At 34.3% G+C, this 17,529-nt stretch overlaps 2 protein-coding genes across 3 annotated transcripts; both read left to right on the forward strand.

Annotated features, from left to right (window-relative positions):
- The first annotated feature begins 704 nt into the window (after positions 1-704).
- Positions 705-9,173, forward strand: LOC105348235 (uncharacterized). The gene is made up of 8 exons (XM_011457562.4): positions 705-1,002; positions 3,344-3,426; positions 3,644-3,752; positions 4,190-4,327; positions 4,584-4,805; positions 5,648-5,794; positions 8,177-8,278; positions 8,513-9,173. The coding sequence occupies exons 1-8, from the start codon at positions 829-831 to the stop codon at positions 9,104-9,106; spliced, it is 1,569 nt and encodes a 522-aa protein (XP_011455864.3). The 5' UTR covers positions 705-828; the 3' UTR covers positions 9,107-9,173.
- A 1,695-nt stretch (positions 9,174-10,868) lies between these two features.
- Positions 10,869-16,232, forward strand: LOC105348236 (tubulin polyglutamylase TTLL11). 2 transcript variants are annotated; one of them, XM_020075297.3, is made up of 8 exons: positions 10,869-11,254; positions 11,617-11,719; positions 11,845-12,557; positions 12,749-12,957; positions 14,066-14,283; positions 14,651-14,906; positions 15,332-15,438; positions 15,772-16,232. In XM_020075297.3, the coding sequence occupies exons 1-8, from the start codon at positions 11,117-11,119 to the stop codon at positions 15,909-15,911; spliced, it is 1,884 nt and encodes a 627-aa protein (XP_019930856.3). In that variant the 5' UTR covers positions 10,869-11,116; the 3' UTR covers positions 15,912-16,232. The 2 variants fall into 2 exon arrangements, with proteins under 2 accessions (XP_019930856.3, XP_011455866.3); XM_011457564.4 differs by having other exon boundaries at positions 10,870-11,254; positions 14,648-14,906.
- Positions 16,233-17,529: the final 1,297 nt, after the last annotated feature.

A 17,529-nucleotide genomic window follows, 5' to 3' on the forward strand; every position in this document is an offset into this window, starting at 1 on the left:
TCCATTCGGAAGTCACTTTGAATACCTCGCACAATTTTTCAAAGTTATCACCCGGGTACTTTTATCTCTTTTGCAATGCGAAATTCCCGTAGACTTTTTATTTTTATAATAGTCGTGTAGTGAAACCCGACAAGCTGGAGGGAGCGTTTCAAAGTAAAATCTTGATATTTTTTCAAACTATGGAATTATAATCCATATCGTTACATCGTTAACAGGTTAAAATCCAGGACTGCGTTTTCCAAAAGAACTTATGACAAAGTCATAAATATTTTCAGTTTCATGGAATAAACTTGAAAGAACAATACACGGCTAAAAAATGTGATGTCTACGGGGATTTTGTATTGCAGCAGACCCGGATTATAACGTTGGAAAATTGTACGAGGTATTTCGAGTGACTTCCGAATGGAGAAAAGATAGAAACAATCCCCATTATAAATCTCCGTAAGAAATCTGTTTTCGTTCCCGTTAACTTTTATGAGTGAAAAATGATAATGTGTCAATGAAATTATCTTGGACATTTTCCCTTTCATCGATTTCAATTGCACTTCTTTCACAGGTATGTGTATTTTTATTAAAAATCGGCCAAATGTGCTGCATAAATATCTTGGGACAGCCAGGCTTATAGTGAGCAACTGAGCGAATCATACTTCCCGCAAAACTTGCAGATCGCCCGAGGACTTCCGAGAGAAGCAGGAACTCAATGACTGAAAGTTGCGTCACGTGGCCTTTGTATTTACAAACACTAACGTTAGTGCTTATGATGTTTCCGTGTAAGAAAAGATAAAACGCTAAAAACACTCGTCTAATGTGCCGGTTCAATCACTGAACATGGCACTGAAAGACACAATCATTCTGTGGAATGACGGTGTAAATCTATATCTTGAAGAGGAATTTGAAGAAGCTATTTCGAAATTTAAACAAATCGAGAACCCGAATGCTCGTGTTCTATACAACGTCGCCTTTTCTTACCTCCAATTGGACAGACTAGATGATGCATTAAAGGTAAGGTTAAATTAATTTGTTTTTTGGTTAATTAAACAGGTGAAAAGTCCTCTCTCTCTCTCTCTCTCTCTCTCTCTCTCAGAACAATGTAATACGCAAGTTTAATCTATAACAAGAAATCAAATGACCTGCCGTACCTTGTTGCAAAAGGTCCTTTGAATCATGGTATCTTTATAAAATGAAAATGTTAGGAGGTATATGTATTTTAACAATTTGATCTGGACCTACTTGGATCAAGTTCTAAAACACTTAATTATGTATCTTGACCATTAGGTTGCTAATGGTTATACCTCCTATACCTCCTGCATACACACGTCTATTAATAAAAAATCCCCAACAGATATGGTTAGTTCTAACTTTGCAAAAAAAAGTGGAGGGGATAAATACACCCCACCCCTACACATCTGCAATATCTACAAGGTCATCTTGACTTACAAAAAAGATATTACACTAACCCATACATACTCAGCATCATAATGAGTACAAAATCTGTTTCTTTACAATAAAATTAGTTATCTGAGTTTCTAAAATTTGGGAAGTGAACGCTGGAGGCCAGGGGTTTTGATGGTAGGACAGTCAATTTTCTCCAATGATTTAAATATTAATTCATTAAGAACATCATTGCATATGGCCATGCATGCAACTCACTAGAACCAATCACCTATCTATGCATATATGTATATTTGTCATCATGCAGTGTATAGCTAAGTACATTAACTTGTCACATTTCAGCCAGCTGAAAAACTGTACATGTATATACTTAATAAACATGTGCAGGTAATTGCAAACTGCATATGTACAATGCTGTGGAATATCTATTAAGCTGTATAGTAATGAAGTTGTTAATTTTCGGTTTGAATTGCTTGATATGATAAAGCTTTGAATAGTTTTTAAGTACAAGATCTCTCACGATCCAGTGAACAACTTTTCTAGTTATAACACCAGGAAATTTTTAACTACAAACATGAAGGATATGTAAAGTTAATATAGATAATTACTCATGACACGAGAAAAAAGATAAAGATTTGCCATTAGGGCATACACACAAGCTAATTAGAACTTGTTTTTTTTTTCAGTTTCTTTACTACTGCGCAAAACATGCATTACCTAAAAATAATGTATTGGCATTTAAGAGAAAAAAACCCTATGTATAACTTAATTTTACACATATCATCTTAATATAATTTGATGTGTATTTACATGCAGTGCAGTGTATATATAAGGGTCATAAAGCATATACTGCCAGCTAGGGTATTTGTTGTAAAATACTGGAATAAAATGTGTTATCATCTACCATTACCTTTACACATTTAGGACTAAATGCATGTAATTACATGTATATACACTCACAATCATATAGCTTATATTTTACATAAACATTAAATTTACCAGGACTTGTGTATTTATATTCATTCCCTTGATGGACTAAAGTGCAAGGTATATTTACAAGTCATAAAAATGATATCTAACTTTATTATTTTCAAGATTAATCTGTATCAATGATTTTCCTTATAAATTGGTACTAATTAATATTTGTTGGTAAATGTCGCATGTACCCGGTAATATATACCGGTAAATGATATTGATAAAAGATTCAGTGTATAGTGACAGAATTACCGTAAGCCTCATAGTGTCTATTGTCTGACTTCATCTTAGTGTATATGACCACTGTATCCTGATTGACATAATGAATCTTCCTATATTGCAGTAAACATTGTTAATCATCATATACTTCCTTTTTATCACTAATACTGGTACAACAAAACTAATGTTTGATACGTAGCTACTACAATAAAACTTCCAAAACATCTCCTTTGTTATAAAAGCTAGGTTTTAACAGGTATCCTCAATAATCAAGTTTATTAAATTCTAGCAGGTGTTGAGGGCAAGCTTTATAAGAATTTCATCAGGTTGAATAAAATCTAAGAGAAAGTACTGTCCCTTCTTTTAATTATGGTATATATATGCATAATTTCCTTCTCGAACTTTGCAATCTTTCAGTCAGAAGGGGAAGTTATCCGGCTAGAGGGCATCGGTTGGTTTTATTAAAAGTTTGCAGTATGCACAATTGCAAATATGCCAAAATCAGAAACATTGAGTTAAAAGATGATTCTTAATTTCTTTCAGTTATATTAAGGAAGTCTTTCAGAGCAATGATCATGCAGTTAGATAGATAAAATATTTTCAATTAAATATAAACTGATGTAAAACCCAACCCCCAAAATGTAGAAAGAGCCTGGAGTGAGAAAGCAATATCAGGGCATGCAAAATAATATTGTATCTAATAGAATGTAGAAATATTAAAGTTTTGTTGAACTTGTTGAGTTTTTTAATTCTGTAGAATCTGAAGGAGACAGTACAGAAAGATCAGCACCTAGCCATTGCCCATTTCTGTTCAGGACTTGTAGAGGCCAAGCTTCGCAGGTAGGAATATACCTAATTAGTACATTGAATATTTTTTAATGATTTTGAAAAGAAATTACTGTACAATGCAATTACTTCACAGCTGTGATATTTAGTTTTCTTTCATTAAAAAAAATATAAATACACATGTATATATACATGCGCAAGTACCGGGTAGTACAACCATATTTGATGAGTTCCATAGCAGATAAATGTATTGATGTTTATCTTGTTTCAGGTACAGAGAGGCTATATCTGATTTTGACAAAGCTGTGGAGAAATTACGGTCAGCAACCTTCATAGACTACACCCAGCTGGGGATGGGATATAAGCTGATGCTCTCAGAGGTAACCATGACCTTGTACTATTAAAGTGAAAGGTCAAGGACATTGACAGCATAAAATCACAATGTCTTGGCCACAGGGCCAAGCCGGTTTTAACATTAATTTCAATGTAACCATAAATTGAAATTAATGTTAAAACGGGCTTGGCCCCTGTGGTCTTGGCAGAGAAAATTATTTTCAACAAAAGATTAGGATTGAACAAATTATGATAATAATTATAGATTACTATGAAGTAATTGTTAATCTTTAAGTCAGTTTACTTTATAACAAAATGGGTTACATGTCACAACACATGCAATATTTATGTTTTGAAAATTAATATTTAAAAAACAAGAATAATACTGTAAAATTAAACAGGCATTAAAATACATTGATCTTGATGAAAATAAATAGATCAGTATTAAATGTAAGTCACTGATATTTGATCTAAATTATGTTAGATATGGGTTGCCAAGGCGACTGCCATGACAATGATGGGGCGGGGAGAGGATGCTGAGGAGTTTCTGATCGCTGCAAGTCAACAGGAAGATGATGAAACAACCAGAAAGAACTGTATTCTTGGTCTACAAAAACTACAGGTTTGTAGGAAGTGGTTTCACCTCAGTAACTAGGGCAGGCTTTGTCTTTGTTCAGATAGAAGGATGGTAATTAAAACAAAAGTACAGTTCAACTCGTTTAGTAAGCTCAACCTTAATTTATCTATAGCGACAGCACAGATATAACAGTATTTTAGTTAAAATACCATGTATTGTTTTACACTTTAAATAAATTTTGATGAAACAATGAAATTTATGGATCTATAAATTAAGTATCTAATTTCATGTCTTTAACCAGGAAAGGAAGTCGGACGTTACAGCATTAAAGAGACGACTCTCTCTAAAAAGTCAGAATTGGTTTCATGGTCAGTTATCGAGGCAGGAGGCAGAAGCTTTGCTGCGCAATCAAGGGGATTTCCTGGTCAGAGAGAGCCTGCGGAAAAAGACTAATGAAATCCAGTATGTTTTGTCAGTTCTATGGCAGAACAATAGGCACATTCTTATCGTACAAGATCAGGAGGTAAGACTCTCCGAATGAAATTAATTTCTTTACTTACAAATATGTGCCATCCTCCCCTTCATACTCAGTTGAATGCCAGTTGGTGTTTGGTCAATCACAATTAGGTCAAAGGTCAAACTATTTTAGACATATCATCTGCTAACCATCTTGGGAACCATTTGCTTGCCTCCTCAGTACATTGTGAAATAATTTACTAAGTAATTCAATTTCAGTTGCCACATGTAGGGCATAAATTTGTTTCTTAAAACATATATTGGTAATAATCTTGTTTCATCACAATTCCACTTACACTAGTAATGAGAAACATGTGATAAATGCAGGTTGGGTTAATTATGTTAAAAGTACAGATATGTACTTATGACAATTTTGTACTTCATTAGATATAGCTATAAATCTGATGATATTATCTAGTTGGTACTCTGGTGTAGCTGGTACTTCCTGGTAGATGACTGGTCAAATCTTTCAATACAAACTTATTACCCTCACTCAAATTTAAATAATTCCCATCAATACAAACCTTCATTACCCTGATTAATATTAGATATTTCCTATATAATTGCAGCTATCTATTTTGTAAATTCTAACCTATCAACCACACTTTTTACAGAAATGCATAGTTTTTAAATTTAATAGTAAATGGGATGTAAACTACATGTATCAAAATGAACAGAACGACAATACAGGGGTATATATGTATACTTTGAGTAGGTTTCTGAGATTTTTAAGTACTGTAGAACCTATGTGTATATATGTAAGAATAATGTTAAAGTAATTGTATGTATTCATGTGACCCACATAATATGTCTCTTTTATTTGAGCTCTCTGCTATCTCAATTGGACAGGGTTACTGGAAGTTTGAGGGCTTCTCTTTCCCTACCATTCAAGAACTTGTAGAATACCAACACAGCAGTGGTAAACCAGTGACCAAGCGGTCCGGGGCGCTCCTCAAAACCCCCATCAGCCAATCAAGACAACCAAAGATGGCAGAGGTTGGTGCAGAAATATACACTCTACTCTTAAAGGAAGGTTAAAGTGTTTTGTGAGAGCAATTTAAATGTACTTGCTAAAGTGCATATATAAATGATAAGATATTTAGTCTAAAGCTCATAGAGAACGTATTAACACAACTGTTGTTGAATTGCCTAGTATCTGAAATATACACGTTATGATCAACTGCAAACAAAGTTTAGGGGTATGTTAGAATAACCTTGTCCATTTATCTGTTTTCCTGTCCATGACTTAAATTTTTTTCAGACATGATTTAAAATCAAAGTACCGAGAGTACTGAAAGACGGGGTCTTGAAAGTGTCCTTGATTTCCTCGAATATGCTTCCAAAAATTATGAGTTTGAATAAGTTGTTTTAATCTATTTAATTCGGCTTTTTTGCAATTGTCTGATACTTTGTCTAAAGTTTACTCAATCCCGGCCTTCATAATTGTAGAAAATTGACACAACAGTATTTTATGTAAAATTTAAAAATTACTACTAACCGGGAAAATCAAAACAACTATATCAAGGTAGATAATTTAAATCATTAGATTTATTTAATTCTGTGATCCAAGGGAAAATCCACAAGTCGGACGGTATCCGTTATATATGAAACCTCAAAAACGCTCAAACTGCTGGATTACTAAACAAAGTGAACATTTGTATACCGATAACAAACACAGGCACCTGACGTTAGAAATATTTCTTTTTACAATAAGATTCCAAGTACTCTAATAATAAAAAGGTTTGTCACGGTCGCCATTTTGATTTTTTAGACTGACTTATCTGATTTTCTTGCAGCGATTCATGCAAAATAAATATAGGTAAAAATAAATCCGTTCTCCACTAACTATTTTTATGTGTAAACTCGTGCATGATCTACACGAATTACGATACAACCGTTCCTTTCATTAAAAGTCATACTCCAAAAATCAGAGACGAAAAATAACAGAGATTGGCAACTCTGCCATTAGCGTGTAAATGTTACGGGACCAACCTTACTTTGAGAATTACAAGTGCAACAGCAATCTTGTATAAGTCATTAAATTTGAACCTGATAGTGAATATGAACCTGTAAATATGTTTAAGCATGTTTTATTTATGAAACATTTACAAAAATTCTTTATTTAGCTTTTAAATTACTTTTTTTAAAACTTATTGACTTTTCACAAAGTAATGGTAATGGTAATGCATTACTTTACTCATGTAATGGTAATGTAATGCATGACTTCAAGAAAATAAAGTAATGGTAATGGTAATTTGATGTCCTAATTCATGAAGTAATGGTAATGTAATGCATTACTTTACAATGTAATTCACCTAAAGCTCGATTCCAACTAAGCCGGACAACATGAACATTAACATTTAACTTGGTTCTTCAATCAATAAGATTGTATATATCATTTGATGTATTGGTCACCCAAAATGTATAACAAATGAGAAGGCAAATTCAGACTTGTTTTTATTTTCTATGTACAAAATTCCTTTAGAGACGAACAGCAGTCATACCGCAAGTAGACTGGAAGCCAATGAAACACCTATTTAATATGTAAGACATCTGTGTATATATAATCCGTCCTGATTTTAACTTCGGCTTGCGCCGAAGTTTTCAAAAATGGAATATTGCGTTTGGGAACTTTGCTTTCGATTCAACCTTCAACCTCTTCTATTGATTAATGAGCTCGTACACTAGCTGAATCGTCAATGGCATTGTGCAGTTACGTAACTCATTCCACATTTGAACCCGAGCAAGAATATTTTGATCAATAAAACTATTTGTTTATTTTCTAAATAGAATTTGGTTTATACACAGAGGACTTAAAAAGATTTATGTGTGTTTTTATAATTTATATTTACTGAAATGCATGAAAACTTTCTGCACTATTTACTTACGCGTAGACTCAATTCATGTGTTTTACGCGTGCCTTCTGGTTTAAGACTTCGGCTAACAGTAAACTAATAGACGGGGTCACGTGACCCTGTCTAAAAAATGTTTTAAAGTAGCTGGCGTATTAATGGAAAATCGATCAGCACCCATGGAACTCCCTCTAACATAAATTTATAAGAGTTCATTGCTGTATGTTTGCTTGATGGCTTAGAGAGTTATAACACAAGTTGAAATCCCAAGATTTATATATTTATAAATTTATCTGACCAAGTTTGATGGATTTGATGAGTACCGGTATTTGTGTAGAGCCACAACATTTGTATTCTATTTTCATTAAAAAAAAATAGATATAAGCATTCAAACATAGCTGCACACAAGTTATGGAGTCTGAAATGATGCACAAATCATCAATGACTCTGCATTTAACAGTTTCATTTCTGTTCACAACACATTTATGTACCAATGTTCACTGCATGTACTGCTTGTGTCTTGTAGCAAGCACCAGAACTAAATGAGTTGCCAGACTCCTGTATATTTCATCCATCAAAAGACCTGCTGAAGAATGTAGATAAAAGAAACTATCTTGGAAAGGCTAAGGTATTTCTCTTCTCTTAATTAAACATACAAGTAAATTACTGTTTCTCATTTACTTGTTCAGATTTGCGATAATGAATTAGAATTGTATTTCTAAATAATTACAAGGATATGAAACATAAAAAGTACCGGTACACTTTCAAGAGAAATGTGTTAATCAGCATCTTTTACATTTAATTAAAAAAATTAAATGTTGCTAATTAGGGAAGTTTTTATAATAATTGCCAATTTTACCAGGTGATATCCTCATTGGGTCAAACTGTAAGGAGGAAAAAGAAAACTTATGGAAGACCAGAGAATGCTGATGAGGAAAATTTTGAGAGACCTGATCAGGACAGTCCTCAGGGATCCGGGGACACGCTCCCAAAACCAAGGCCAAACAGGAAACCTCCAAAGTCTCCCCTCCCAACCCCCAAGCGGGAGTCGGAAGTCTCCACTGTGTCATCCACCAGTCAGAACTCCACGGACTCCGTCGGAACATTTTACTCACGCAGACCACCCCCAGCTCTGCCTAGAACTTTAAGTAGGTCAATGGAGAATCTGAGCATTCATGATGAATTTGCAGAATATGAAGAGGAACCGTTCTCCAAATCTAAACCAGTCATTCCTCCTAGGGGCAGGATGTCTGCAGACTTGGAACACATGTATGTTAACACAATGCAAACTCAGAAATCTCCAGATGGTAGTAAATTGACAGGCATTGCATTCAACAATGAATTATCTAGTGCATTAAATAGGAGACTAAAAAATGGCAGCTCTAGTAGCTCTGGGGGCTCACCTCCACGCCGCCCGGCAGCCCCAACCAGACCCCCACCCCCGAGGAGAAACTGAAAGTAGGAGTGTGAACTTTAACACCCCAGTGACGCAGCAATTATTATGTCTCTATGTCCATGTTTGATTAAGTCTAAATTGGGTGCCAATGTTTAGATAATTAGATGCATAATTTGTTAAGATTTTTACTTATACTTTATAATTATTGTCTCTGTTATTTAGTTAAGTTTGTACACCTACAGTATGTATTGTTAAGAGTCCTGATTTATGACAAGGTTATATTTTGTTATTTACAATGTAATATGGATTTGAAATTCATATACCGGGTATGCTACTTTGCATTGTACTATGCACCTTGTATGTTCAATGAACTGTAAAAATTAGAAAGAAAGATGATTGATTATCAATGATTGTTTGATTTTTTATGTATATATATACCGGTATTCAATTTTTAAAAAAATTCAGCCATATCACCCTTTCTTATGTCATTTGTATACCTTGAATTGTATACTTAGTGTAATATATACTCATTGACATCCAATCTACAACACTCAAGCTCTACAAATATTTAATGAATTTATATTGTTTTATGAATTTATATTGTTTTTCCAACTGGCAATTACATCGACACATCTTTTTTGTTTTTTTAAATTTAATAGGTTTTAAATTTATAAGTCAGTTTTTATTCATTTTATAAAGAAAATTCATGTATTCTTCTAGTCTGAGATTGTACATTTTTTATTGATATTATATACATGTAAGTGGGGTAAAATATTTTGTTAGCTTTTCTTTTAATTGTTGCTGTTGAATATTATCAAAAATTATATATATTAATAGGGCTTCCATTTTGACAAGAAGGAGCCCATTTAAACAATTTGTCATATTTCTTTTGTGGCATGCTTTTAAAAAGAATGAAATGTGTATAAGGTCTAAAAGTAAAATACAATTATTTATAAAGAAATTCATCTTGTGTCTTTAATGTCTTCTGAATTCATCAGATGACCTATTGTTATTCATTTTTGTCCATCATTGTCCCAATATAAAATTTTTATTTTTTTTATCATATAAACTACTTCAATAAAAACAAAATTGATTGTGTAACATCTTTAAAGAAGAGAAGATCAAATTGGCCAATGCACCCTTTTGTGTCGTCAATGTTTAAAATAGGTTAAAAATATGATTTACAAGGAATTCTTTACCAAAAAGTGATCAGAATTTCATGGGTGTGAAGATTGGAGGGGGTGTTATTGAGCATGTAATGGAGAAAAAATAAAATGTTTTGTTAAGTCTTCATGTAAAGAGACATAAATTGGTTGAGGCTGGTTCATGGTTAAGATGTCGAGGAAAAAGACCCAGCTCTACTATAATGTCACAGTGATTTTATTTTGCCCCTTGGAGATAGAAGACAGTTTTATTGATCATACAGTGAAAATGCATTTGTTATACTGGTACTGATAATATTCTCCCACCTTTGATTCAAGTTGATAAGGAAACCTGTCGGTGCCAGCTGAGAAAAAATATTTTATTTTGGGGGTCGCAAAATATTTAATATATATTTAATACCCCCCCCCCCCCTCCCAACACACACACACACACACACACACACTTTTTTCTCGCAGCAAACATTTAGATGTAGCAAAGCAAATTGAATTGTTACGGAATTGCCCCTCCCCTTTTTAAAAACGATTTATGTGCCTGTATGGTATCAAGGACAGACGATAGTAATGCAATATTGCGAATTCTACCGACTGCAGTGACATGTTATGGTGAGCATTGTTGTTCCTGGGCCTCTTATTTGTAATTCGAGTTATCTCTCTTTTCGAAAGCCGTTGTTATGGTTTAGCGTCAAATGGCGGAACAGGTGCTTGATCGAATGCCAGTAAATAATATTAATAACACGTAAAGGTGAACAGGTCACTTCATTATAAATAGATTAGATGTCTCACGCTTCGTAAGATCTACAACAACATGTTTTTAAACGTCTATACAAGGGCAGTATATATATAGATATTGCGCCATATGAAAAACCTGAAGAAACAGTTTGGTTGTAAGGTAATCTGAATCTGTAAGATGAGCAGTCCAAGACGAGAGCGGACGAGGTTTATGAAGAGACATGTATCCAAACACGCCGTGACAATTGACACGTCAAAAGCCAAGTCTAACGCCGATGTTGTCAGGCTGTGTGTGAAAGAGCTGGGGCTGGTCGAGGTATGTGTTGCTCAACTGAGTGTATAAATTTAACTTTAATTGTAATCTTAAGATAGTACTGATTGATTGGATAGGGATAAGATGTATTGAAAGTAATATTTTGTAGTAATTAAAAGCATTTAACCTTTTTATTAATGTACATGATTTATGTAGCATGTGGATAAAAGAATCTTGATGTCAGAGATAAGCTAGTTCATGAAAAATTGCAGCTTTATAGTTGAATGCAATATGTTATCATGATCTTTTTAAAATACAATGTCTACTGTACAGCCACTTCAAAGTACTAAATTGTGCGCATCCTTGGGGGAATTTTTACTTATAAATAAATAATTGTAAATTAATTAGTTTCCTTGACTTTTCAGTTTCCCTTGGGAAGGAAAGAGTTGAGTTGTGACATATACTGGAATGAGTTTCACTACAATGATAACCATGCTACGATGGGGGGAAGAGTCAACAAATTCCCAGGTTGTTATTGATTTGATACATGTAAATTTTACTAAAAAATTAATGGAAAAGAATTAAAGCATATTTTTTGTTTAATGATCGACTGTTGATGTACATGCATGTAACAGTGAATTTGGGGGTTATAGGTATGGAGGAGGTTTGCTCTAAGATGACATTGTCAAGATGTCTGGACATCATGAGAGACCTGTACCACGAAGATTATGACTTCTACCCTCGCACCTGGTACCTACCTGCCCAGTATGAAGATTTCTGTAAAGAGGCTGAAGTAAAAAATGCAAAGAAAAGGAAATTCAAACAAACTTACATTGTTAAACCATATGGGGGGTCAAGTGGGGAAGGCATCTTTCTGCTTAAGGAACCCAAGAATTACATTTCCTCATACCCTTCCAAAAGGGGCACTTGTCATGTGGCTCAAGAATATGTGTCTAATGTTTATCTTATTGATGACTTCAAATTTGATTTCCGAATCTATGTTGTTTTGAAAAGTTTGGAACCATTAGAATTTCACATCTGCAAAGAGGGACTGGCAAGATTTTCAACAGTGCCATATAAACGTCCAACAAAGAAAAATATTCACGAGTCTTTCATGCATTTGACCAACTATTCTCTGAATAAAAGAAGCAAAGACTTTTGTCACTCAGAGGAAGAAGATGAAGGGAGCAAAAGGACTCTTAGTAGTGTGATGAGAAGGATAGATATGGATGGCAAGGACAGCAGAGAAGTGTGGGAGAATATTGAACTAGTAGTGTGCAAAACCATCATGGCCATTGTGCCGGAAGTGAAAGTGGCCGTGCATAAAACCATCACACCTGGAAAAACAGGACCATCTTTTTTTCAGGTTTGTTAGCTGCTTTACTTATACAGGGTGCTGCATAATATCTGATAGACTAAATCAACAGGTTGATGAAGTTTTCTAGATAAGAACCGGTAAAAAATATGGTTAAAAATGCAGTTATTTGTCTCTTTGTTCAATTTAAAATATTTTCTTTAAAGAAGTTCATTTGCAAAGTTCCATTTTTTATTTGACAGATTCTTGGCTTTGACATCCTCCTCACTGATGATCTGAAGCCCATCCTTCTGGAAGTCAATAGTAGCCCGAGCCTCTTTATGGACAGTGAGGAGGAGGTCAGCCCAGGGGTCACAAAATATGTCCGCAGCCCCAAGGATGAGGAAGTGAAGTTCCCTCTTGTCAGAGATACTATATTGCTGGTGCTGTCCCCTCACAAACGCAAACACTGGTATGTGTGATGTATAAACAATTTGAAAGGAACTGTGTTAAAAAAGTCATTATCTCCATATATTTACATTTTCCAGTGTCTTTGCCTGTGATAACACTGCGTATCGATTTTGTACTATATAACCCATAATACAAATGACGCCAAATTGAGGTGCCAGCGGGGTTTGCTTATTTATATTTGAATATTTAATCATACGATGGCTTATAATTATATATAAGTAATAAGGAATCATCCTTTGAATATTATGAGGGGATAATTTCGGTCGGGGGGTGATCAAATCTATCATAAAGTCATTCGGGCTTTATTGGATTTGATCACACCCGACCGAAATTATCACCTCATAATACTCAAAGAATGATTCCTTATTCCTTATTGGAAAACTGATATGTGCAACAAAAACAGTATTTTTTTATTTAAGTTTTCTCCATATCAAATTTGAATATGAATTATTAGTGAATTCCTTAAAGCTTTGTACCCTAACTTCCATAGTATTTTACAATTACAATAGTGAAAGTGTGCTTTAATATCCCTCTTGCTGCCTTTAAATGAATTGACTAAAGGTATAAGTTTATCTTTTAAGACAAGATACGTTACAGGGTATATGACATAACGTGTACCAGTATTAAACAAACTGTGAATGACTCTTATTGATGTATAGAGAAATAACTTGGCTTTTGAGAGTTTAATGATTCCAATGGAAATTTGACAGTTTATAGTATATAAATAGTGCCTGTTTGGGAGGGTAACGGTTGAAATTGACACCCCGAGAAAACCATTGTCAACCGACGCGAAGCGGAGGTTGACAATGGTTTTCGAGGGGTGTCAATTTCAACTGTTATCCTCCCAAACAGGCACTATTTATTTTGTTATACTGAATGTCTTTTTTAAAAATTTTAAGAAAATTTTACAGGAATAACGTGAATTCTACAGCGAACCGTACGCGCATAATTTTCGCGCATGTAACATTTTTTAATGTTACCCGTTGCCAAGTGCGTTGCTAACGCTGAGGGTAATAGTAAATATTATTAACTGCGTCTTAACCAATCAGATTTCAGTATTTAACTTGAAAGTATAACAATAAGATATAACATTATTATTCACTCCACAGTGAAAAAAAGAGAAGGAAGAGGCTGATGCATCTGAAGAAGTTGATGTCTTGCAATGAGTCTGTGCTGTCACGGACATCATCTGATGTCACCACCTGTGTCCAGATGTACGAGGATGGAGGCGAGGAAAATGTCGAGGAGGAGGAGGATGAGGAGGTCAATCAACAGATGTCAGAGTTACATGTACACATGGATTTAGATTGTGCAACCAATGAAATGGGTTTGTGTTACATTTAAAAGCCATTTTCTTAGGACACAAAGGTTCCAAACAAGAGTTAATTATATTCTGTTGCATTTTCTGATAAAAAATATTGATGATTTTGAAAATGTAATATTATCGAAATGCTATAAACTGTTGCAAACATGTTTCTTATTTACCGGTATTCCCTTACTGATTGTTATGTAACTAATATATTATTGCCTCTCTGTTTCAAAAAAGTATGAATATTTCGATTAAATATATGTTCAGTTGTAAGAGATTTGAATGTACCTGTACTACAAGTAAAGAAAGGGGAGGGGCAGCAACAGCATCAGTCTTCATTTTCCTTATATATAAATCCAAAAAACTTATTTTCATTGCACAGAAGAAGAGAAATTTGAAACTGTTCCTCCAGATAGTGACCACAAACTCCAGATCCAAGAGGGGGATCTGCACAATCCGGATGGTGATCATGAAGAAGCTCTTTTGGAGGAGAGTTGTCTAAAGCAGCTGTATCCAGACCCATATCAGGAAGAGTGTGACCAGTTCCATATTCTGGGGAGAGTGGCCAAGCTGTACATGAACAGCCTGGGGGTCAGGAAGTCTGCAGGCATGAGTTCCTCCTCCTTCAGGACTTTCATCAGGTTAGCATCACTTAACATAGAAAACCAAATGTCTTGCAGGATTGCTTATCATGCTATGGTGAAGGTTGACATTGAACCATATTTATCTTATATCAAAACTTAAGCTTAAGATTCTAATACTTGTCATACCTACACTTAACCATCAGCCATGATGATTCCATATTGATTTTGTCCAGTAACATAGCAAAGATATCAAACTATATATTTTGCTCTCTATTCCCATGCACTTTTACCTTTCATGAAAATTGAAAATAGGATAAACACCTTACAACCAAATGGACCAACAAGATGTAGATTGCCTGTATTTATTAGTTTACATATTATTTGAAATTAAATATTTCATTGTAAATTGTAAAATAACCAAAACATTTTGATTTTAATGACTATTACATTTGAATCTTCCTCTTACTGATTTTTGTGAATAGGAAATGCGAGTTTGGCAAGAAAGGATTGACGAGTGCTTCAGTGGACATTATGTACCTAGATTTACAGAGACGCTGGGACAACATGAACCCAGACCTGTCCGGATTAAGTAGGTTCTCATATTTGTATCACATAATATATTAAAATATATGAAATTAAGTATTATCGATAGCCATTATTTGAAATATAAGATTATTGGCACTGCTGAGTTATAGGAAAAAGGTAACTTACTAGTAATTTAAGGATCAGTTGGACTTTGTACAAAGTGTATGGACTGATTAAAAGTCAATGAATCAATCAAATGTTTTACATGGATCTTTAATTAATTTGTGTTTTAAATGTATATAGATTAAAACAGCTGTAAATGTATGTTTTCATTACTGTGTATATTGTCAAATCACTAAAATTTACAATGTATTCTATTTATTCATGTGTTTTATAGCCCTATCTTTCCAAGCCTTCCTTGATGCTTGCTTTGAAATATCAAAAATCTGTTTTCCTGCTGCAACTAAGCTGGAAATGTTGGAGAACTTTGTGGGTCACTGCGAGTCCCATCTTTGTCTGAGAGAGAATGAGGACTAGAGGACACATTGTGAAGAACTGCATGCACAGAGACAATATTTGTTAATTCAGAGCAACTCACAAAACCTCAAGACATTTTCTTTAAAAAAATTGTGATATGTACAAACTTTTAAGGTTATTTGAGTTTTCTCTCTCTCTCTCTCTCTCTCTCAGCTGCATTGCTGTAACACTGTGAAACTTTTGGGCTGTGTGTTTGTCTGAAAACTTCATGTATAAACTTGCCTTTTTTCAAGTGATAAGTATATTTATTGTAACATGTGTATATTAATTGTATATGTCTATGAGCTGTACAGCTGTTGACCAATAAACAATACAATTGTCTGTGTAGGTGCTATCGTTTGACAGCTTTCTCTCACTGTATGTCTCTGTTCATTAAATTATTTGAAAAAGTAAAAAATTGTTACAGTGTTTATCTTGCACAAATAATAATAATTGAATGAATGGAGAAGAGTTGTAGAATATGTATTGCTAAAAAAGTAATTAAGTTCCTACATTTTTAACAAAAATCTTTGACAGTAGTTGAAATTATATATAAACTTAGTACATGTACTCAGGTAGATGTCAGTACTTCCTTTGATTACTTGTTTTGATTAAGGATTGTTTACATAGCCTAGTTGGGGTTGCAAAATTAAGTTAGTCTGTTTCATCACAAAGTAGTCATTGCAAACAAAAAAAAAAGAAGAAAGAAATTGGTGTGGAGTTGTAGTTTTTTGCAGTGCAACATTTACAATGAAATACATTACTTTTTATCACTGAAAAGTAAATTACTGGTATTGGTTTAATATGGTTAATGAAAACTGGTAATAATGGATGAAATCAGCCAGCTGCATGGATACACAAAGGAAATGACACGGCTTTCAGTAATTTTAAAGACAGTTAATTCAACGCATGTATTTGACCCAATCAATATAGCAGTGATAAATATATAAACTATCGGGTATATTGAAAAGCGCGTTGAATGAAATGCGTGTATGAAATGTCCGGACCCCCAGGTCCTAATTACAATCATATAGTAAAGTTTCCGAAAATCTACCTTAGACTCACCACCCACTCTCCCCCCCCCCCCCCCCCCCGGCAAACAAAATTACTTTTTACGGAACCAACCACCCCACCCCGGAACGTCAGGAGCCACACGAGCAATGAATAAGTTACCGGTAATCAATATAATTTGATTAAAAACCGCATCCATACCGGTGTTATGATGATTATGATCTTTTTTGGCATATGCGCATCGTGAACGTTTAGTTTTAATTTAAGATTGTTAGTACAGTTAGTTGATGGTATGGTCGGACCCCCCCCCCCCCCCCCGCACACATACTTTTTTGCAAAGTTATACATAACCACAACCAAAGCCCCCTTTTTTGGCTTGTGAAGATTTTTTAGAAGGCTAGTCCCCCCCCCCCCCCCCCACTTTCAATTTGCTTCCGACGCCACTGAGACATGATACGTACAATGTATGTGATACAGTGTACATTGTATAGGCCTTATCATGTGCATCTATACAAGTTTGTTGCCATATTGTATACATTGTACATCTTCGCACTGTGAAATCAAATTTTCACACAGCATCAAAGGGCTCTACATCAGTTATTTACATTAATTGAAACTTTTTTATGCA

This window comes from Magallana gigas, chromosome 2 (assembly GCF_963853765.1).
Source record: "Magallana gigas chromosome 2, xbMagGiga1.1, whole genome shotgun sequence".
Classification (NCBI taxonomy): domain Eukaryota; kingdom Metazoa; phylum Mollusca; class Bivalvia; order Ostreida; family Ostreidae; genus Magallana; species Magallana gigas.